The 23,567-nt window shown below is 43.2% G+C and overlaps 1 protein-coding gene across 1 annotated transcript in view; it reads left to right on the top strand.

The window, feature by feature from the left end:
• Positions 1-7,089: 7,089 nt before the first annotated feature.
• The window catches only part of insrb (insulin receptor b), a 152,756-nt gene continuing 136,278 nt past the window's right edge, over positions 7,090-23,567 (top strand). The window contains exon 1 of the mRNA XM_063201094.1: positions 7,090-8,339. Coding sequence (XP_063057164.1) covers positions 8,261-8,339 — 79 coding nt within the window. The 5' untranslated portion in view covers positions 7,090-8,260. The remainder of the gene's footprint in view (positions 8,340-23,567) is intronic.

Below are 23,567 nucleotides of genomic sequence, written 5' to 3'. Positions count from 1 at the left end.
CCCATTAAAACACGACGTTATACATTTGTTGTTACCAGACTGGTAATGACAAAGTTGATGTGCATTACTAAAGGCCCTGTGTCATGTGATTGTAGAATACAGTAGTACTTACAGTAATTACCCTTTCAATGACTATTACAGCGTGCCTCAGATGCATTATGGGGTTTTAATGCATGTGATGTGACGTGATGTGTGATTGGTACTTTCTGAAGACTACCATGACTCCGTGCAGTGCAGACAAACAGGAAATCAGACAGACAGACAGACAGACAGGGTCATTGCAATGCCTGGCCTCATCTCCTCTGAGGGGATGGGGGTGGTGGTGGTGGGAAGCAGGTAATAAATCTATCTAAAAGGAGGTCTCCTCTCAAGATGTCTCCTGAATTGAATTGGTTTTCCAGACTGTGCCATAACTACTTTACAATATCACATCCAGAAAGTGAAGGACCAAAACTCAGTAGATTCCCCTTCTTTTAGGTCAAATATGGCTTTTAAAAGGTTCTATCAAGCATTGGTTATTTATTTAATTGTTTAGTTGTTGGCTTTTTTCAATCTATTTTTCCATATGTGGATGGAAAACATTGCTCCAAGTTTCCATGTTTTCCCGGATGTGTGGGAACCCTGCAGATGAGTCTGGTTCCTGTGAAAACTGAAGATGATAAAAACCAAATCCTCCTGGAGCAAAACAGCATTAGTAGTGTACACAAACCCCTGATAACCCTGACTGTGGGTGGATTCCAATCTGCGGCCTTCCTTCCTCCCTTGCTCACTTGCCTGCTTGTGACCTCATGTTGATGTCACTGACGACAGAAAGTTAATTCAATATCTTGCAAAAGCACAATTTTAATGTCATTTTATCATTTGAAATTGGGATGGTGGATGAAAAACAGTCCCCCAAAAGTTGTTGTGACTAGACTGACAGCTGGGAAACTGAATTGTTTTCTCCACGGAGGAGGGGCCAGGAGGCTGGGTGAGGCCAAAAGCACAAGCGGAGGACGGGAGTGTGCATGTTGGAATGCACAGTGTTTTGCATGGGCGTGTTGCCTGAAGCTGATAGAACAGCCTGCGGGGTCGTCGACTGTCCTTTTCCTCTGAGGATATTAAAGGGCAGCAACTGGGAGTTGGCCTGTTTCTTTTATGATAGTCTTCACACTCTTTCACTGTCACATTGACTGTGTTTGTTGACCTGAACGTGTTTGTTGACCTGACCTCCTGTGTGCTTTGCAGTGTTTTGGTCTATTCAGATGTGTTGTCTTGCCTACCGTATGAGACAGATCAAGTGCTAGTACGTGTGAGATGGGTTTGGCTTAATTTCAATTTCAATGAGTGCACAGAATGAGAATTTATTTTCAATCAGATCTCATCCTCCTTTAACTTGTTTGTCCATATTGGGGTATACAGTAATATGTTATTATTACAGGACAGCAAGCATCACTGCTTTTTAAAAAAATCACTTTTGTTTTCTCTATATTTTATTTTACTGGAGGTCTCACGTCTGAAGTGCATGTACGTCAATTCTTTGTTCTTTGATGATTGTTGTCTTGTGTGCACACAGTGCACTGAAGTCTTTAGTGCATATACGTCTCAATGGAAAGTTTGGACTTTCAGTATGTGGAATTTTCAGAGTGAGGGTCCTACTCTCTGAAACATAGTGCCTGTCTGAAGTACACAAGTGCGTCATTTGAGACAGAGACTACTGTTTTCGTAGTTTATGTTTGTCTTTGACTTAATGAAACTGTCTTGGCCAGGACTCCCTGAAAGAAGATACTATTTCTCAATGGGACCTTCCTAGTGAAATATGAAAGATAAATAAAAAAAGTATCCCGTCATTCAGCATGCTGGCCCTTTAAATGAACCCGCCCTAAAATGAAGATGCACTGCGTACGTTTTACCACAAGAGGGCGCATTGAGACGATTGCGATTGCAAATGAGGCTGTCGCGCCGTCGTTCCTCAGTTGGCGCTGTTCCACTTTATTTATTAGGCCTACTAACACAGATACAGTATGATTAAATCAGTGGTCCCAAACTTGTAACTTGTAGGAACCTCCTTTTGGAACCATGACATTTTTTGTGACCCCCACTATCTTTCTTTCTTTCTTTCTTTCTTTCTTTCTTTCTTTCTTTCTTTCTTTCTTTCTTTCTTTCTTTCTTTCTTTCTCTCTGCTTATTTTTTATTTGAAATTCACAGGAACAGTATAGTGAAAGTCCAACTGGGAAACTCTAACCTCCCAATATCACTTTGAGACTGCACACTGCACACAACAAAATTGCATTTATGCCTCACCCGTGTAAGGGGGCAGCCCCCAATGGCGCCCGAGAGGGAGCAGTGCGGCGGGATGGGCCTTTATTTTTGTAACAAACGAGTGGGGAGAGGGAGCTGGGGAAGGATCGGCAAATGACCCGGGCTGGAATCGAACCCTGCTCGACGGCATAACAATCCAGTGCCAGCCATTAGAGCCACGGCTGGGCCTCATCCAGGTCAAGGTGCAGACAGATTCAGGATTTTGAGTGAGACTGTCCACACACTTGAAATCCCTTTGCTGTGTGCATAATCCAATGGCAGAACAACGTTTCCAACATTGAGGTCCTCTCCAGATCCTCATGCTTCTTCTGAACACCAGAGGCCACTGTATGCAGCTGAATAGCCTACAGATCAGCAATGTGTTGTTTCCATTCATGCTGATGTCCAACTGTATAGGGCCGGATTAATGCACAGGCTAGATATGGCTGCAGCCTAGGGGCCCACCTGCCAAGGGGCCCCTAATTAGCAACAAGTGAAATATTGCAGAATTGTGACAGGATGCAGTGTTGAAAAATGAATGTATCATGTTGAGTACAGTTGGACACGTTATCCTTAAAGGGACACTCCACCCATTTTGCATTAGGCTTTCCATTGCTAGACACCCAGTCATACTTTTGAATGGTCTTGCAAAAATCTCTCAATTCCCCCTGAGATAGGAGAAATCCGCATTCATCTGTTAACACTTCCTCTGTCAATGATGTAAAAAGCGTCATTTTGCATCATTGACAGAGGAAGTGAAAGAGAGGTGGATTTCTGTTGAGACTACAATCAGAGAGAGTTTATGGGTAATACGAGAGAGGAATCTCGCTACTTTTTCCGGGTGGTACTGTCCACTAAGTGGCGCCATCCAGACAGCGCAGAGGAGCGCCAAGGAGCGCAGAGGCTGTTGAAATGAATGGGGTCGCATGGAGCTCAACCACGATGCTGCCATTGCTTTGGGAGAGAATTGGTATCATCGTTTCATTTTATTTTTCCAAAAGGCAGGATAGATTATCCTTTCAAACAGCAGTTAGTTTGAATGTTTAAACTTGCTGGATCTTTGTAAAATACGTCTTTATTGTCAATATGACGTCACGAGTGGCTTCACACACTGCGTTTAGATTGGTCGGCCGGCTGCATTGCTGTGATCACGACGACCGTAAAGCAATTTTGTTAGCAAGATGCTAGCGGAGCCTGACTCATAAATGCCAACGCTGTAGGAAATCAGAAGGACATAATTCCCAGGTTATTGTACATTTCATTGAAATCCACATTGGTTTCTCAGAACTTACAGTAATATTGTCAAGTTTCGGCATACAGTGAGCACAATTGTCAGTTATTAGCGCCAGCCTTATGAGCTCTGCTGTCTCGACAGCGCTCCCTAGGTGAACTGCAGGCACGGGTTTGAGGGCGAGATTCAACACTGTATGTAAACCCACTGTGCTACAAGCCTTTTTCCTCACCCTTTCAACCCTGCCCATAGGGGGTTGGACCTAATGCTCTAACAGACCTATCACAGATCAGTGTCCCAGTGCTTTTGAAATCACTGGCAATGAGGCTCCAGTGACAGTAAGTCACTGGCATAGCTGGAAAGGAGAAGCTGGAGCACACTGCAGCTTAGTTTTCAAGACTTTATTTTGTGCACACACCCGACCAACGTTTTGGTGTTGCTACACCTTCTTCAGAGTCAAATGATAGCAAGAGAGACACACATTTTAAGACTTGACATTCACAGGTGATCCCACTTGGTTTGGCTAAATTGGTCTCATCTCATTGCAGGTAATTGACCCCACCCCCCAACACCAGGACAAGATTGCAGACAATTAGACTGAGAGGCTTTGTGGAAAGGCATTTTGGATTCATACTCTAAATTCAGTGGAGCCTCAGGGCATAAATGAGGAACTAAATATATCTTGCTTTCTGTAACAAATTGCTCCAGCATCGCGGCTGTGGTCTTGTAATAATTGTAGTTGTGGTTTTATTGACAATGTTCTTTGTGTATTGTTTTTCCACTTTTTTGTTTTGTTTTGGGAAGTTGGCAAGCTGTCTATAGTCTACAATATTGTCCTGGGCTGTGTCTCAAATCACGCACTTGTGCACTTCGGGCACTGTTTTTCAGTGCCTAGGGCGCTCACACTGAAAGTTTCAGTTGAGCCAGTGCACTGAAAGTGCCAGGATGATCCCCTAACAATGGCGGAAAAATGCAGTGCTTGAATGATGGACACTGCACGCACTAAACGGCGGCCATGTTGACAATGACACGGAGGAAATGTGGCATTCAGTTCAGTAGAAAAGTTTGGTCAACAGTCTAGTAATTCTGTAAGTAATGTTGATGGGACACCAACCTTTTCATGCCAACCAAAGTACTATGTGTAATTGTTGTCCTTTGGGGTGAGGGAAATGGAAATACAAGCACCAGACGCTGTGCATTGTAACCAGTAGCCAACTGATATTTTGGCGAGCTAATGCCATGCTCAGCCATCACTTCCAGTGAGGGCACAGTGCATAGTGCTCAATTTTTTCTGCGACACTATGCACTAAAGACCTCAGTGCACTGTGCGCACTGTGCACTGACACAAGTGCGTGATTTGAGACATAGCCCTGGTGTTGGTCCCAAATAACTGGGTGTGGCCTGTGGAACTTGAGCATTGCAGTGCATTATGGGGATTGTTGTCACAAATCCACAAGCACTAAAAAGTCATTTTCTGTATTTTCTCGGCCAAGAAGGCACCAAATTAGAAATGTATGCTACTATTCTACTATATATATGACCCACTTTCAATACAATGTTCATGTCTCCACCGGTGGAATGCCCCTTTAATTTCTACCTCATAATTTTTTGGGGGTCTTTTTTTACTTTATTTTGATTGGACAGTGTGAGAGGTGGACAGGAAGCGATTTGGGAGAGAGACGGGGGAGAGGTTGGCAAAGGACCCGGACTGGGAATTGAACCTGGGTCAGCCGCATGGTAGGCGGGTGCCCTACCGGTTGGCCAAGGCAGGGCCGACACTGTCAATTTAAATTCGTCGGAAATTTACCTTTGGAGGGGGGCACAGACATCTGTAGCCTGGGCCCCAAGTAATCTTAATCCGGCCCTGCCTACTGTACATGTAGCCTACCTCAGTTAGTCATGGCCACATCATGAGGAGGAGCTTACGGTAATACTAAAGAGGTCATGTCCAGGTCAGTGGCCCTTTCCATGAGAGAATTGCATGTGAAATCCAGTCAAGCCCTGAGTAATGCACCTGACCCCCACTGGACAGATTGTCAATAAAATAACCATTTATGAAGTCGTCAATCACGATATTAGAGACATTTGCTGTCTAGGTAGGTTTACTTTACTTATGGATCAAGAGCATTTAGTCATATGAAAACAGCCTCTCCTTATATAGACAGGTGATTTTTCCAATCGCCATTTTAAAAGCAGAAGCGTGCTGAATGTCTAAATTGCTGAAAGGGTCAGGATGCTATATCTGTTTACCCTCACAGTCCGCAGTGGCACTGGCCTCGGGGGTCTATCACAGAAATGGCCCCATCAACTGAAATACACTCACAGGGAAAATGTTCTTAGATTATCCTCTTTAAACTGTTCCTGGGGCACTTCATGTCCTGATCCATGCGAGAGAGAGAGAGAGAGAGAGAGAGAGAGAGAGAGAGAGAGAGAGAGAGAGAGGGAGAAAATGAAGAAGAAGAAAGAAGGAAGAACTATTGGTTAGTGGAATAGTTTGTTCTTAGACGTCTTAACAGCTTTCGTGTGTTTAGCAGGTCCAAAGTCAGTCATAGGCTATAGTAACCTAACAAATGCTGCACAACAGAAAACCACAATGTGGACATATTGCCACGGCAGCTACTATTACAACCTCTGCTATTTAATGCATTTAAATGACAAGTGCCCCTTTCCTGAGTTGTCTGCAATGTTTTAGAATCCCATTCACTGTTTTTGTCATGTTTGCTGCTGTCTCTAAAATGTTGCCATAATTGGCTTTAGAATGGCAGTCTATGGGCATAATTATCCAAATATGCTCTTAAAAACACATTAAACATTTGTTTTCAAAAGTATGCATCTCACTAAGTGGTTAGGGGTGTTTGCATTCCTTAACAGGTTTGAAGGCAAAATATGGCTTCTGTCATTTTTTATTAGCCATTTTGTCAATTAAAGAAAAAATGTATTTACAAAATACATAATCATGACAGATGCCACAAAAATTGGCTACAAATGGCTACAACAATGTTATGGAATACAAGTGCCCTGAACACTTGGTGAGTTGCACAGCCTTGAAAACATATGTTTGAGGTGGTTTTAAAAACATAGGCTCTATTTGGACATTCCCACAGACGGCCATTCTAAAGCCTGTTGCGACAAAATCCAAAATAGCTGAATAACAAAGACACCAGCAAACCAGAAATAAATGGAGAGGGGGATTCTTAAACATTGCAAACAACTCAGAAAAGGGGCTGAATGTTGCAATAGTGCACTTGTCCTTTAAATGTCCAGTTAGTGACATTGCCCTTATCCCCGAAATAATTGTAAAATGTTTTGGTCTATGCTTAGTCCAATTATTTAGCTTTTATTTTCAAATTATCTGCATGAATAATATGTATTATTATTAATCATTTTTAGCGGGGCTAAACCAGTCAGTTAAACCTCTGAATTATATTTTGCCAGTCGCGCACAAAGCTACTTTTTATTTGGCTTTTCAATCCGCTCCCATCCGTGTTTTAAACGAGCTCCTAAAAGAATCCAGCCCTTATTTTCCAGACTCCCGCGTATCTAGTCCAGCTGACTGGCAGTAGGCTACTTGTTTACTGAGGGAGAGACAGAGACGAGAGGGGGGAACCTGAGAGTAGCCACTGACGGGTTGAGATAAGTTTTTCCTCTTCTTTCGGCTATCCTCACGCCAATAAGTGTGTTTACAGAACAACCCCTAGTCTTGCAGACAAGGCATTTGGGTCCGTTAATCAAGAAACCAGAAGCCTCGTTTGAGATTAGCTGGGGCTATTTGCTGATCCAAGGAATCGGGGGCTACAAGCGAGGAGTTTCAACACTTTAAAGCATTGTGCTGGAAGCTGCCGCTCCTCCGTTGAGGAGCATACCCCCCTTTTTTCTCTCAAGGGGTGCAGTTTACCAGTCCACGGCTTCGTGACGTTTTGATATTTGTTTTTGTGCATCACGCTGGAGCAGATGGCTATTCGCGGATTTACATGACCTACGATATCACCTAAAGGCGGACAGTCGTCGCGGTTTTCCTGTACGCGTGCTCACGAGAGGATCTAGGAATGTATCCACTTTGCCATTCTCTCTTCATCAAGGGCGAACTTCTGGTGATACAACGGAGAGGGAGAAGACTCGGCAGTGCATGAAACACAGCGACCTGTGGAATAATAAAGCCAGTTCGGCAAACCATTTTGAGTCGTTATCGCCACCCAACAAGGCAGCCTTGATGTGAATGTAGAATATGCTTTGAGATTGATCAATTAGATCAACACATTACACCCTTGGGCAAGAAGATCGATTACTATTTATGACAGTCGAATTTTATTCCTGCTGGAATTTTCAGACTGGTACCACATCCTCTGGGGTATGAGCAGTACCCCTGGTGTACCTCCTCACTATCAGCGTGGGATTGCTTACCTAATACGAGGGTATTTGGAAACTCCGACAGATGTGGAATATGCCAAATGATTATTCACAATGAAGATTTTTGTTTGCATATTTTTGATGAGAACCCAAGACCACGTCATATAATATTTAATTCATTGCAGAGGGATCAGAACAAAGTTGACCCTGTGCCGTCTGGATTATAAACCACGTTGGACCCCTGGTCCAGGGGGAACGCTAAAGTTTTGAGCTATTTCCCCCCCCCCCCCCCAGACTGATCCCCCCCTGTTTTTGAACTAAAGGGCTATTTGCTCATTAGCCTAATATAGGCTATCTCGCAATAACTTGAGATAAGAGTGGGAAAAAAGTACATTTGCACCATGCGTCTGCGAATACAAACGGTCATTTTGGTAACTTTCGTCCTCCTTTTGAGCAACTATGGGTCGACACATGGAGAGAGTAAGTGCAATATATTAATTTCTGTGGAATAATTTTCCATTTAAAAGAATGAAGTGTGAAGACACGTTGCACAACAGAATTAATTTCATCACTCATATGTTCCAAACATGCACATCTATTTATTACACAATGTTCCCGTTATTATTTTCTATTTATTTCCTTTATTGTAAAGAAATTATTTAATTAGCTTCTCAAATCACACATGCATTCCTTCCCACTCAACTTTTTCAGTGATGTTTTCCTGTGAACTTACAGATAAGTCCCCCGCCCCCCCTCTTAAAAACATTACTGGGGCCTAGTATTGTACACGAGCCTGCCGCCAGATTAGCTCCCGTCACCGGACCCGGGTGGTCTGTGGCAGCGGATCTAAACTGGAAGTCGCAGGATTTGCTCGCATGCTCAGGCCTCTCCCCCCTAGCGGCTTTTGCGGCATTCCTCGCGTTGTATTGGAAACGTAAACAAATTTAGCCAACGTTAAGAAGATTCTGAGATCCCATAAGTGGTGGATTAGCCTATGCTACTACTCGCTCTTGTGTACATTGTTTTTTATGTGGTTGGTTTCGTAAATCAGATTTTACACTACGCTCTGGCATTCAGAGAATTTATTTTTTTTAATTTGCACGCCGATTGTATTTCAAGTCATGACCATGTGTAGCAGATTTTTTGGATCGCAAATGCTTTCTGTGTAGCGCGTTCATATCGAGCTGCAGTCTCTTTGTAACACACGGTACTATCTACCGGTAATGTAGCCTACTGTTGTGGCATATTATGGCTTTTTGTTTGTTTTGTTTGAAAATTGAGACAACAGGCTAAAATTCCAATCACTTCTGCAACGCCAACATCAATGCAATCTTTTAATAGAAATGAACGATGTCAGGCGCGTGCATTTGGCTGTCCCCTCCAGCATTGAGGTGGATAATAACATTGGGCAAAATAAAATTAACTAGCCTACTTAAGATGTATTTTACGTTTGAAAGCCTCTGTGGAATAAAACAAAGCAGCCATTCTCTCTAGATTTTGACCAGTTCTTGTTTATGATAACAACAACAACAACAATAATAATAATAATAAATGGGTAATAGGCTTAAATGTGAAATTCACATTTCACATGTTTTTTCTTCTGAGCTGATATTTTCGTTAATGTAATGCGTACATCATGATTTTGTTGGCAAATATCATGGAAAAAAAAGCAGAAAAGACTTTTTAATGCGTTAATGTAAGTTTTCCAGACACAACCCTCAAATACTTGCACAGTTTCATCATACTCTCAGGTGCTTTACCCTTCATTCAATGTTCATTATTATGATAGTTGCAGGTTGGATTTCAGATTTGGCTATGGTGGGGTAGTACAATAGGGAGTTTGTAAGTCCTTACTAGGAGACCGGAACAGGAGTAGTGGAAGAGGAAGTCACTGACCCCGTAGGCCTCAACACAAACACTTCCTTATTGAGATGCATATCTAAATTGCTTGTCCATTGAGGATTGAACATTGTGCTGATATCATGCTGCAGAAGCATATCGTATGTGCACACTGCTGTCATGGTGGCATAGTGGGCCATGTCTTTCATTTCACACAATTGATTGTAACACAATCCATTTGGAATGTCAGATCTTCACACTTGAAATGAACATTTCTCCACCATGTAAAGAGGTTGATGACTCCAGATGCAGCACTATAGGGAATGACCAATCCCAGGACGATTTTTCAGGTTTCTCCTTTGCAGTGCTGCAGGTATTGTTATGTGCCCAGCATAAACTGCACTCCCAACCCCTGTGCAACATATACCTGCTGGTCCAGGCTTCAGACAACAAGATCAGGACCAGTGGTTTTGGGGGAAAGCAGTGCATGTCTATTAGGTTGTTGTCCATGCAATGGGTTTGGAATATTTTCAGGGAAGGTCACGCTGAGTCTGTGCAGTGCTCTGTCTTTTTGCATTCTTGCTCTGATAAGAGACACAGAGGATTTAAACAACCATTTGAAGTCTCCTTGTATATCACTACCTTCTCTTTAGCTTCTGATATCCATGTTCATGGGTAAAATTTTAGGTGTGGATGGTGCGGACATCTAGCCTGGCTCTCACGTAGACCCTTCGTGCTTAGTGCGTCTTCGTTAAACTTTGTGAGCTCGCACGAGGTTGGTAACAACCATCGTGAGAACCAGGTTAGGGGACATCATGTCCATATACCACTTTTGAGATGAACCTAGCTTATCCCCACCACCTTTTCCAAAACATATGGAACATAATGGAATTAATTGTTGACCCAGACAATTTACCATAATGTACCCACCACTTTCAAAGCAAAATATAAGCTTACACCTTTGTCCATGTTCTCATATGACAACGAGTGTACATAGGTGAGTCATCGAGAAGAGAGCCAGAAGGAAATGTTTCAAAGTCCCCTCTCATCCCAACAAGCAGATGTGCAACAACAGGGCACCCCTGCTTGCTTAACGAGATGACTACGTACATGTTTGAGGACCCGGGCGAAGGCATTTGTGCTCATAAAAGTAAAGTGTAGCCAGATTTGGGTGAAATCCTTTCGAATCCTGATCCTCAGTACGACTTAGTTTTTTCCCCCCTTCCTTTCCATCCACCTGATGGTTCAAAGCGGTGATGGTTAAAAAAAAGCAACACTGTAAAAAAAGCAACATGTATTAATGAACAGTGTCAGCGCCAAAGTGTCTTGTTATGCGTCCGTAAAGGGGATTTAATGGGGATTGCTCATTGTACCGGAATATTATGAAATATCCTGGGACGGGGCCAGTCTCTCTTGTGTTTGGGAACGGTGGTGTTTGGGATCCTCAGGCACTTACCAGTCAGATCACAGTGGCATGCTTTCCCATCAGGCTTTGCGGTGTGGAATGTGTTTGAAGTGGGCCACCCTGTAGAAACCCTCACGGTGGGGTGAGGAGGTAGGAAAAGAGGGTGGTGGTGGTGGTGGAGGAGGGGTGGGGGAAGAGGAGGTAAGAGCTTAGCTCACTGTCAACTGCCATGTCTCTTCACGACCCTGCCTGCTTCCCAGGTCATGCTGGCCACTGCAGTCACCATTTTGCAAGTGAACACCAAGTTCCCAAGTTGCCACGGCTGGCCTTTTTATTACTTGCCTCAACACTTCTTTTCTAAACCGCTTAATCAATCAGTTCACAATGAATCGATCAATCTTCAAGCAGGGTTTCCCCCAGCACTTTATTGCTAAGTGCTTTAGTGCTTTATTGCCACCTTTTATAAGAAACACCTTCCACCTTGACTAGGTCCCCTGAAAAGATTAAGATTTCAAGTTGCGAATTAAATTTCAGAAGTTGCTTAGCCAAAAAATACACTTCAACACCCCACCACCTTGACAAACAAAAATTCTGCGCGAAACACTGTTCAAGCCTGGCGGTGTGAACAAGTGTGAAGACAAGTAAACTGGAGCTAAGGAAGGAGCCCTTTTAAGGGACACTGTGTGAGATTTTTAGTTATTTATGTCCAGAATTCATGCTGCCCATTCACTAATGTTACCTTTTTCATGAATACTGACCACCACCATCACATTTTAAGTATTCATTATAACTGGAAAAATTACACTTTTCATACATCTTCTCCATAGTCCGCCATTTTGAATTTCCAAAAATAGCCATTTTTAGCTGCAAAAATGACTGTACTAGGATCTTACTAGAAAATATTTGTTTATTACTTAGTAAACTTTCATGTAAAGATCAAATTCGGCAATAGGCATCCCAGTTTCAATGAGCAGCATAGTTGCAGTACCTTTTTTGACCATTTCCTGCACAGTGTCCCTTTAAATTGTAGCAGTAGGGAGGTAAATGGCTGCTGCTCCACCACAAGTGTTCAAGTGAATGATTCACATGGAGTAGCCTTGCTCCCAAATGGGACGTGGTGTGTAAATGCAGCACTGGCTGCTTGACAGATAGTCCCGGCATGAGTCAGCAAACAATGTATTTGTTTAATCGAGCTCCAAGTGGAGAAGTGAAGTGTTGTGGAAAACTGTTGAATGCATTGAGGTCACTTTTCTGGGACCAGCTGTTGCCTGTGAACAGTTGAAACGACGTGCTGAGATGTTTCGACTATACTAGTATCTGCTGGCTTCTCAAGAATGTGTGTGGACGTCTGCATGCCTAAAGACCACATTGTTTCCATTCCCTGTTTGGTAAAAAACACTTCCAGGTATAGCTTCTTGTTTATGTTTGCAAGTACGTCACAGTCACAGCCATTGAAATTCTAAGAGAAATATTTGGAATTTTTATTTTAAATAATACATATAGATCACTGTGGTTATCCGCAAGTAACTAGAGTTGTATATCTCCATCTAGTCGGACTACTTCAGTGTTTGTTTACAAGAATCCATTCCCTTTGTACTTACCTTTCCCCCATCCACTCAATAACACCAGCCCTAACCTTTGCTCAACATAATGTTATTGTGAGGGAGGTGGACTCTGGGTGTCATGTTTTCAAGCAGTCTTTTGTTTGCTTGCTTTTGAAAAAAAAAAGCCCAGTATAATATGACCAACCGGCATTCCTTGCACAGGTGCCTGTTTATTGATTCTAGCATGAGTTTTAGTTTTTGTTTGAGCCTATCAAAGCCTTATCCCTGCCTGCCTGCCTGCCTAATGGGATGAGATCATGCCAGAACGAAAGAACAGTGCTATTGCCGGGTTCGTTGCAGCACAACTCAACCATTTGATTTGATGGGGCTGGCTGTTTTGGCTCGCCGTTGCTGTTTGCTCGTTGTCGGTCCTATTTTGACGCTCACTGACCTCATGCAGAAATCCCACCTTAAGCTATGCTGGTAATGCAGGGATCAGCAGGGGGCTGTGGGAGAAGCTCTTGTGGCCAGCCTAACAGGGGTAATAATGGCGAGGGGGGTTTGTCTGTAGCTTTTCTCTGTGAGGTGTGTGTGTGTGAGCGTGCGTGTCTGTGTGTGGTGGTGTGTGTGTATGCTTGTGCGTTGGTGTGCGTGGCTGTGTGTGTGTTGGTGTGCGCATGCGTGTGTTGGTGTGGGTGTTTGTGTGTGTTGTTTTGCGAGTGTGTGTGTGTGTGTGTGTGTGTGTGTGTGTTTGTGGTGGTGTGTGATTGGAGGTGTGGGTGTGGATGCAACTGCACCTGCCTGCCTGCCTGCCTGCCTTCCTGCATGCGTTATGCCTTGTTGTGGCTCCCGTGACTGACGGGTTAAATGTATTTTAAGGACTGTCATATGACCGAAAACCAGACCTTTGACTCATAGCTCACTTTGAGTTGTTAATCACGGGCCGGCCGGCCACTTGCTTGTTTTGGCTTGTTGGTGTACAGAAGAAGAAGAGGTCTGTGGCCCCCCACCGCACCAGGGTCTTGTACCGTAGGCAGGCACTGCTAAACGTCGGTCAGGAGCCATTAACGACAAAACAACAAATGAACAGACAGGGGCCGGGCGGCGGGTGCTTGTAAAAAATGGATGTCATTTGCATTTGGTACGTCGGCTCGGCAGCCTAAATGGAGTTGTGTGGGGCAGAATAAACAGCTCAGTGTGCCGTGGTGCTTGGTCACCATCAACAGATGTGACGGTACATCTAGCAGGCTGTGGTGGTGGTACTAATGCCCTGAGAGGCAAACATTTGTTTATATGTATTTTTCAACTTTTATTTAGACAGGGCAGTGAAGAGTGGGACAGGAAATGAGTGTGAGAGAGAGACGGGGGAGGATCAGGAATCGAACCCGAGTCGCCCGTAGTTGCCCCCCAGTCCAGTGGCCAGCCGACTAAGCCACGGCTGGGCTTGACGCCAACATATTAACCCATTTTCATTAACCACTCCACACCTCCGTCAGACATTACAAGCTTTTCGCACAATGGTTAGTTTGGCTTGCTTTTGGAGCATTTCAGAAAATCTATGTGCAACTCAGACATATTCAGACATATAACCTTTCAGCAAAGGTAAAAGAACAAGTGTACAGTTAGTGTCATGTTTTGGTCTTGGGTTTGAAAGAGGGTGGATATTGCTGTCTGTCGTAGCAGTCTTAATTGTCAGTTTAAGACTGAATTTCAGTCTTCAGTCGAAGTGTACTGTATTGTCAAGTGACGTCTCTATGTAACGAGCATTAAGCTTACACAGATGAGCAAAACTGCTCTTTATCAGACACCAAACTTGCAATTTCTGTACACATACACACACACCCCAAAACACTATGATTCATAAAATGACAAAGAATGTCCTAATGTCCCTCAGTGGCTGGATAACATGAACTTCTCATGTGAGGAAAGTAAGTGTTGTAGAGTCCTTGCACATTTCAGGAGAGATGTCTGAACACAGAGAGTGAATGGGCAGGGTATAAAAGCTGTTTTATAAGCCTTAGGAGATTGTCTTAATTAAAACTGCACTCAGATCAGGAAATTAACCTGACCATGTTGGAGTTTAGCAGCAGCAGCAAATGCACTCTGTGATTTAAATATACTGAACAAAGTCAAAGTCAGTGTGTTTGGGTGTTCCTGTCTTGTGTTTGGGTGTTCCTTAGGTGTCTCTTGCACTAAAGATGTTCTTGCCTCACCTTAGACAGGGGTTGATGTGGAGCCGTCTCTTCCTCAGGGAGGGGTTAGCCTAGGGCTGGGCGATAGAAAAAAAACAATATCACGATATGGATTACTTTATATCACAATAATGACATACATAACGATATAGCACAATTACATACGTTTTCAGATATTCTCTTGATTTGCTCTTTATTTTTTCATGTTGCAAAACAACCTGTCTTTAAAATGGATCTTTTTATTCTTATTTTTACAGTTACATTAACTTATAGTGTGTATTGTGACAACATGAAATGTAATTAAATGATATTCAATTGTATAAAATTGATAAAATTACAATCACGATATAAACGATATAGGAGAAAGATCACGATATACACTTTTATATCACGATAACGATATATGGGTGGTTGACGTGACTCCTTGTTTTTTCGTAACATTGGTTAAAAACTTACAAAACTGTTATTTTTCCTTTAAAAGACAAATGTCAATGAAAGAAGATATGGTACATTATGTTTCATATTAGTCTTCGATGAGAAGAAACATTTTTGTTAAGATTTATGTAAAGGTTTATATGTCAAATATCCTGCGATGTGACTGTAACATTAATGAAACCTGGAATATAATATTACCCAACAACATTTTGAATAATGTATGAAGCATTTGGCATGATGCATAAATATTAACTTTATATTAAGATATGTGAATGTGAAAAAAACTCAAGACAGTAATATTAAATACGAGTTCAATTTCGTAACACAAATTGCATCCTGTGGGGTGACACATGTCAATGTTTGTGAATGGGCAGCTGCAAGGCCAACTTCAAGGGTCTTAAAGACTGGCTCCTGACCAGTCAGTACCTCAGTTATTGGAGAGTGCTGTGGAAGTTTAAGGTGACTATTATCCTCTTAATACAGCTCCAGGCCTTTTATTTGAATACCATGAAAAAGTTGATTTATTTCCATAATTCCATCAATAATGTTAAACTGTCATGGATTGTAGATTCATGGCCCAGTTTTTTAACTATTCCAATCATTATTTTTTTTCTTTATATATATGTTGGCCTTCCAGCTCAAAAAACCCATGAATTGGGGAATTCGCATTATTAGAATATTGTTATAAAATAAAAATTTTCTTCATCAAAATTCGGGTCACATTAAATCTGTTGAAATTTGGTACTTTCTACATAACATGCAATGGTCAATACTTGGTTAGGACATTCTCTGTCTTCATAATGGCCATGATGCGTTTAACATTGAAGTCAATGGCAAAAACAGTGCATGGGAGTTATGGAAGCCCAGATATCCTTGATGCTTTGCCGTCAGCTGTTTTTGTATAGCTGACCTGGTGTCCCACACTTCACTCTTCAATATACCCTGTAGATTTCCATGCCACGTTTTGGCGCTAACTCACCAGTTTAATTCTAAATAACCAGAAATGAAACCCCATTGAAAATGAATGGGGTTTTATTTCTGTTCAGTTAGAATTAAACTGGTGAGTTAACACCAAAACGTGGCATGGAAATCTACAGGGTATATTGAAGAGTGAAGTGTGGGGCACCAGGTCAACCAACAAGAACAGCTGACAGCAAAACATCAAGGATATCTGTGCTTCCATTACTCCCATGCACTGTTTTTGCCATTGACTTCAATGTTAAACGCATCATGGCCATTATGAAGACAGAGAATGTCCGAACCAAGTATTGACCATTGCATGTAGAAAGTACCAAATTTCAACTGATTTAATGTGACCCGAATTTTGATGAAGAAAAATGTGATTTTATAACAATATTCTAATAATGCTAATTCCCCAATTCATGGTTTTTTTGAGCTGGAAGGCCAACGTATATAAAAAGAAAAAAAATAATGATTGGAATAGTTAAAAAACTGGGCCATGAATCTACAATCCATGACAGTTTAACATTATTGATGGAATTATGGAAATAAATCAACGTTTTCATGGTATTCTAATAAAAAGGCCTGGAGCTGTATGTCTTCATGTTCATTTTATGGTGTCCTGTGGTGTGACTGCTCTTATAGAAGGAAAAAAAGCTTTTTGTAAGTGAAAACACATATTAAGATTAAACACAATATCATTATCAAGTTAGCATGAGCTCAGATGTCAGTCATGTATACAAAAGGATTAAAATGACCATAATGCAGTGAATTTCCTGTGGTGTGACTTCATTTTCCTGTGGTGTGACATGCCTATGCAATGTGTTGATGCAGGACACATTTTCCCAAAAATGGCAAAAATAAGGCGAAATTCCACGGACCACTAAGTGCTTTATTTTTTTCTATTTTTTCCCAATTTTTTCAGTCATTTTTTTCAGGAATCGGAAAAAAAAATAACTTAAACATCAACCACCCATATATTGTCATATTGCCCAGCCCTAGTTTAGCCTCCTGTCTCTGCTTGGCCACCCTGCATGCCTGCCTGCCTGCCCTGCCTGCCTGCCTGCCTGGCTGTCTCTTTCCTGTGACTCTGTGTGACTTGTCTGTCTGTTGTATTTTATTTTTAGGCTCTCGTGGAGTAGGAGAGCTGAGACACAAAAGGCTCATCCCTGTGCCATAGTCTAGCTAGCAGCCTGCCTCAGTGCCTCACCTCTCATCCCTGTGCCATAGTCTAGCTAGCAGGCTGCCTCAGTGCCTCACCTCACATTACCTCATAACATTACGCAGCTAAATATTCATGCCTTCAAAGTGCAAATCATCAATTATTATATGAAGCAGCTTTGTGTAGTTTTGCTGTCTTTTTCTTTTTCTGCTGATTTTTCCAAGCTGTCTTGTCTGCCTTGTAACTTCAGGAAAACACCTATGTATCGTTTGTGTTATTTATTTTGTCCTTGTATTTTATTTTAGTTTTTTTGTCTCCCTCCTGATGTAGTAGATATGTATGTCGTGTTTACCATCACTCTGTACAATAGATATTTGTTAATGGTTGATTAGAAGGACCACAGAAAGAATACAATGTAGCCTATGTTATGTTTGTCGCCACGCCGTGTGGCTGATATTTGTAATTGTAAATGAATAATTGAGAAAGACCCCAGGAAGAATAGCTAATGCTAAAAGCAAAACCGAATGGGGATCTAATGAAAACAAACAAACAAACCTCTCATCCCTGTGCCATAGTCTAGCTAGCAGCCTGCCTCAGTGCCTCACCTCTCCCCACAGCATCCTCCCTCCTGGGACCGTTGCCTGCCCGCCCGCCTGCCTGTCCGCCTGGCTGCTTGTCGTGGTGCTCAATGGCTCTGCTCTCTAACTGGCACAGCCATGCAAGGTCACAGGGTGCACTGTCATCCGGCCATTTTTCCCCCCTGTTTTCCCTTTTTTTGTGGGCGCGTGTTTTTGTTTGCCGAACCACAGATGTTTGCGCGAGCACCATGTAAAGGGGGAAAAAAACCTTTTTTGCCTTGTGATGGCACACAGTGTCCACTCTCACAGGAGTTTTTTGTTTCCCTTTTAACTTTTTTCTCCTGTTTGGTTTGCAGTGTCTGTAGGCATGAAGAGCGAGCACTGCAGCAGGCATTTAGCGCGAGCTCGTTCTGTATCCCAATCTCCTCTCCCCTTTAATTATGCTTAATCAGCTGACTTGCGAATGGACACAGACACTTGGACCGTGTCACTCAAGAAACGGTCTCAAAGTAGGCAGCGCCTCCCCTTTACTTTTTCTCACAGACACTAGGGGTGTGCAAAATAATCGTCATATCGATGCATCGCGATACTTACTCTCACGATACAATGCATCGATTCATGACAAGGTATCGTGATACTTATTTTCTCAATATACTGCATGGATTCATGACAATTGATTATTTGATAACAATAAAATTCGATTTGCCACGGGTTATTTTGTTCAGTAGAGAATAGGTAATATTTCTGTTGTGATGTAAGCTCTCTCCCAGATGATAGAATGCTTAAATAGAATGAACTGACTTAAGAAAGCTACACAGCAACTGACAAATAAGCTGTATTTTACACATTTACTGAAGTAAATACCGCAATGCATCACAGTAGTACATGAATCGCAATGCATCGTGATAGAATCGCATCGTGGCATGTGTATCGTGATGCGCATCGAATCGTGAGCCCTTTGCCAATACCCACCCCTAACAGACACGTCAGTGAGTGTGATTATTTTTCTTGGACTGAAATGAGTTGGGCTGTGAATAATGTTTTGTGATGTGTGCCGAAAAAGGTCTTTGTCTTGGTTCAACCAGAGATCATGCACTCTACATAACATTACATTACATTTCAATCAATGTACAGAACAACTGCAAGTGCAAATGCAAAGTAGGGTTAGTGTTTTGTTAATTAATGTATCTTTTTAAAGTTAGACTACATGCACATCATGTCAAAGATTCTGGCCTGGGACTAGGGATGCTCAAGCTTTAGTGTACTAGATAGTCACCTCTGTTTTGAACCCTGACGATTCAGCCCTACAGACTGTTGATTGGCCATGTCTCTGCCGAAAGAGTGGAGTGATCTGTAGCTGTGATAGAGTATCAGTAAAAGAAGGCTTAATTAGATTGGAGAGCAGCTGCAAGTAATGCTTTTTATCTGTCAGTTAGCATCTTGTGTTGGCTTCTCTATCCATCAGTTGGTTATATGGTGTGTCAAATGTGGAAAATTGTGGAAGATCGCAATGCGTGTTTCCTCCCAAAGCCCAAGAGGGCCACAAAAAGCAAAAGTTTTTTTGTCTTCACTCCAAAAATGGTCATCTTACTGAAATAGTCACATAGCATATGATTTACCAGAATTATTCAGTTGATGAAGTTCTAACCATATCAGTTATCCAAGTCTATTTATTATCACAGCTATGATGTATTCTCAGTATGAAAGCTCTTCAGTCCACAGTTGCGGTTGGTGTAAATAAAAAAATATCTCTCAAGCCTCAATCTCCGCGGGCATCTCTTAGCTTATTTTATCAGTTGAATATCATCCTGCCAGCAGTTCAGACCGCTCATTTTGACTGTCATTCTAGTAGCGCTGCCGCTGCCTGCTCTCATGCAGGGCTGTAAGCTCAGACCGTGTGGGTTCAGCTCCTTCGTGTGTGCGTGTGTGCGTGTGCGTGTGTGTGTGTGTGTGTGTGTGTGTGTGTGTGTGTGTGTGTGCGTGTGTGCGTGTGCGTGTGCGCGCGTGTGCGTGCGTGCGTGCGTGCGTGGTGTTCCCCTGGCTCCTGGTAGCAGTAGTGGCGCGGGGCAGGCGTCTGGGCACAGGGGAATGTGCTTCAGCGTTCAGGCGTTCAGCCTTCGGAGATGAGCCCAAACACAGCCGTGTGCCAGCCAGCCAGCCAGCCAGCCCGCCCGAGCACAGCCAAGGACCCTGTTGGGCTTGGCAACCACCCAGACGGACTTGAATTTATGCACAGTTTGCACAGTGCTGTTGCGCTAAACACTTTGGGCATTGTTCATACAAAGTGCACTTGTACGCACCAGTCATATATTTATTCATTTATTCGTTTGTTTGTTTGTTTATTTATTTATGTATTTTCAGTTGCCCTAGTCTAGTGCCTCCATGCCCCCCATGTTTCTTGCATCCCATGTGAAGGCATGAGAGGTCCGAGCTTGTTGATTAACGTTAGCACTACTTTGAGGGGCACAGGTGAGAAGAGAGACCCTACTACAGTGTCAAGCTACCTTTTCCCTCTCTTTAGACTGATGTGATGCCACAGGTGAGAGATCAGTTGTCCCAGCAGCCAGCGTCATGCATACAGAGCTTCCTGATGTGTCTCCATGTTTGTTAACGATTTCTTGCACTTTCTTTTTTGGAACTTCTTATGAAGCCATACATTACATCAGAATCACAGCGTAAACAAAGCAAGTTTTATCACTGGTATAAGAGCACAAACAAATTGCACTTTCAGACAGAAAGATATGGATTTATGTCAGGCCCTTGGAAAGATTTTTAGCATTTTTTTTTGCATAATTAGACATGGAAAACACAACACAGTTCTTGGCAACAAAGTTTGCAATGGAAGAGCAAATATTGAGGATGCTTCTCGGCCGGCTCCTGTAGCCTAGTAGTTGCTAAAGTTGTGCCTTTTTATGCTGCCTAAGATCTACTGCAGATATAGCCTGTAAAATACATTCTCTGTCTGATCTGATGTGTTTGGGATGGGCCGTTTCCTCTGATCACATCTGTCAGTTGCAGCTTCGCCAGTGAGGGGGAGACCTCTAAGCTGCTTCTCTCTTTCTCGTTTTCCTGAAAGTGGTGGGCTGATATGTGCTGCTTGTTGGCACATTGTTTTTTGGCCTTGCATGCAGAAATGAGCCAAAAGCCTGTCTTAAGATTTTTTTGGTCTTTTTCGACTTTATTCGACAGGAAGCAAATGGGGAGAGAGAGAGGGAGGGGTCGGCATAGGACCCGGGCCGGGGAATCGAACCCGGGTCAGCCGCATGGCAGACGAGTGCCCTACCGCTTGGCCACGGCAGTCTAAACAATGCTGCCTTCTTAGCCAGGTGCAGAGGCAGACTGGGCTTGGTGTGGTTGGGGGTCTGAGTTTGGCTGGTAGAAAAGACAACTTATTAGCCACTTTGACCCATTTAGGGAGCGTAGGCTTGGCTAGTTACATTAATATCTATTAGCCATTTTGATTGGTGATGGAAAGAGCCCTGGTAATGAGTATTAGCTGATGTCATGTTGCAATGAGTGGTGAGAGAGGAGAGAAAGTGGCATGGTAGTAAGTGAACACTAGCTGAATATTTGGGAGTTTCCAGTGTGGTTGCTGACTGTTTTGAAATTCAAATTTGTTTCTGATAATTAGCTTAAGCTTTTGTTATCATTTTTTGCACCACTGGGAATGTAGTTGGGAGTTGGAACGAATGGGATTTTTGGGACATTTTCAACACGTCTGGTCACCTTGGGCCCACTAACCCCAAACAAGAAGCCTTGAACATGAAAAAAAGTCCTCTCCCAAATAGTCACGTGTGTGAGTGCATGCCATGGGTGTGTGAGGGGTGAGAGTCTTGTCTTCTTAACAAGTTCCCCTTCCAGCAATGCGGGAGCAAGAGAGCAAGGGGAATGAGGGATCTCTGCTCCACCCACCTGGTTTGTTAAAAAAAAGAAAATGTTGTGAGAAATTGCCAAATAGTCAAGATGCCAGTACCCATCTGTTTTTCAATTGATGTACTCGCAGCAGAATACCTCTGGTTTGGGAGGCCGAGGGCCTCGATCTGGAGGGAGGCTGCAGCTGCTCCGCGGTATGTAGGGAGAGGAGAGGAGAGGAGGGGAGGGGAGAGGAGAGGAGAGGAGAGGAGAGGAGAGGAGAGGAGCGGAGAGGAGCGGAGCGGAGAGGAGCGGAGAAGCAAGGCCGCCGCTAGACATAAGCAGAGTATGCAGAGTGCTTAGGGCACCAACCAGTGCTTGGGGGGCACCAACCACTTTGACCCCCTCTTAAATTGAGATTGACCAAAAAAACATCATTAATTAAAAAAATATATCGAATTACATTACAAAACATATGTATCAGTAAGTCGATTACTATTATTATTTTATTATGAGGAGGGGGCTTCTGACCAGTTATGCTTAGGGTCTCCAAAACCTTAGCAGCGGCCCTGCAAAGAGGAGTGGAGTGGAGGAAGGCTGGGCTGGGGTGGGGTGGTGGTGGTGGTGGTGGTGGTGAGGGAAGTGTGGAGTTATTGGTGTTCCTAGACAGATTCCACCCTGTTTAGGCTACTTTGTACTTCAGTAAAAAAAAAAAAGTCATGCAAGATCAAACGGAGCGTCACATGTTCCGTCTGTACTGCCTGGTGTGCTCCAGAGTGGCTGCTATCAGACGGGACTGTGTAAAACCAGCCCTGAACGTAGTCTGCTCTTCATTAGTCTGGATGTGTGTACGTGCTTTGCTGTCCTGTGCTGTGTTTGGTTGTGTTATAGGCTGTGCTATTTGAGGAATGCTTCATCCTGGAGTTGTTTTTTTTCTTCACGTGTTTTGCCTCGGCACCTGGTTTGTTATGGTTTCCTTGTCTCTGTTTTTGTCAAAGCTCGCTATGCTTGTGTTGTGTCACGTATTAAAAGCTGATCGCTCCTTTTCAGTCCTTTTCAGGGGTGGAAAGAAAGGCATTTCTTTGGCAATAACTTAATGTGAATTATTCCTGTCACCGTTTTTTTTATTTCATACATTTCCCCCCTCCTCCAGCCTTTTCCATGCAGCAACCAGCAACTTGGAGCAAAATATATTTTTCCCCTCTTCCTTCGAAAAAAAGGAGCAACAATCAATCATGGTAGCTCGGTGACACCGCCTCTCCCTTGTTGTTTCCGATGCTCCTAACAACAACAACTACGAGAGCCCGATACGATGCAGCAGAATGCTAGCTGGGGGATTTTTGTCAGGTGTCTTCCTGGCGGGGGATCTAAGGAGCACGGCAGCAGACCTTGAATGTTGCTCTTTTATGCGTGGAGCAATCTGCCATGCTCTGGCTGGGCTCCCTGTAACTGGATCCTAATTATAAATAGGTGCGCTTTTGGAGCAGGCCAGGGGTGTCGCATCGTTGCGAGCTTACCCCGTCGTCAAGCTACGCTACCAAGCCATTACAACACACTGCAGTGGTCCCCCCCAGGGGTTAGTGTTTGGGTTTGGGCTTTTTTTTAAAGATTATTTTGGACTTTTGGTCATTTTTCAGACAGGACAGTGGGAAAGAGACAGGAAGTGAGATGGGAGAGAGATGGGGAAGGATCAGGAAATGATCCGGACCAGAATTGAACCCAGGCCGCCGGCGTAGCAGTC

The sequence above is a fragment of the Engraulis encrasicolus genome, chromosome 6 (assembly GCF_034702125.1).
Source record: "Engraulis encrasicolus isolate BLACKSEA-1 chromosome 6, IST_EnEncr_1.0, whole genome shotgun sequence".
In the NCBI taxonomy this organism is placed as follows: Eukaryota; Metazoa; Chordata; class Actinopteri; order Clupeiformes; family Engraulidae; genus Engraulis; species Engraulis encrasicolus.
This window is presented reverse-complemented; position numbering and strand designations above follow the sequence as displayed.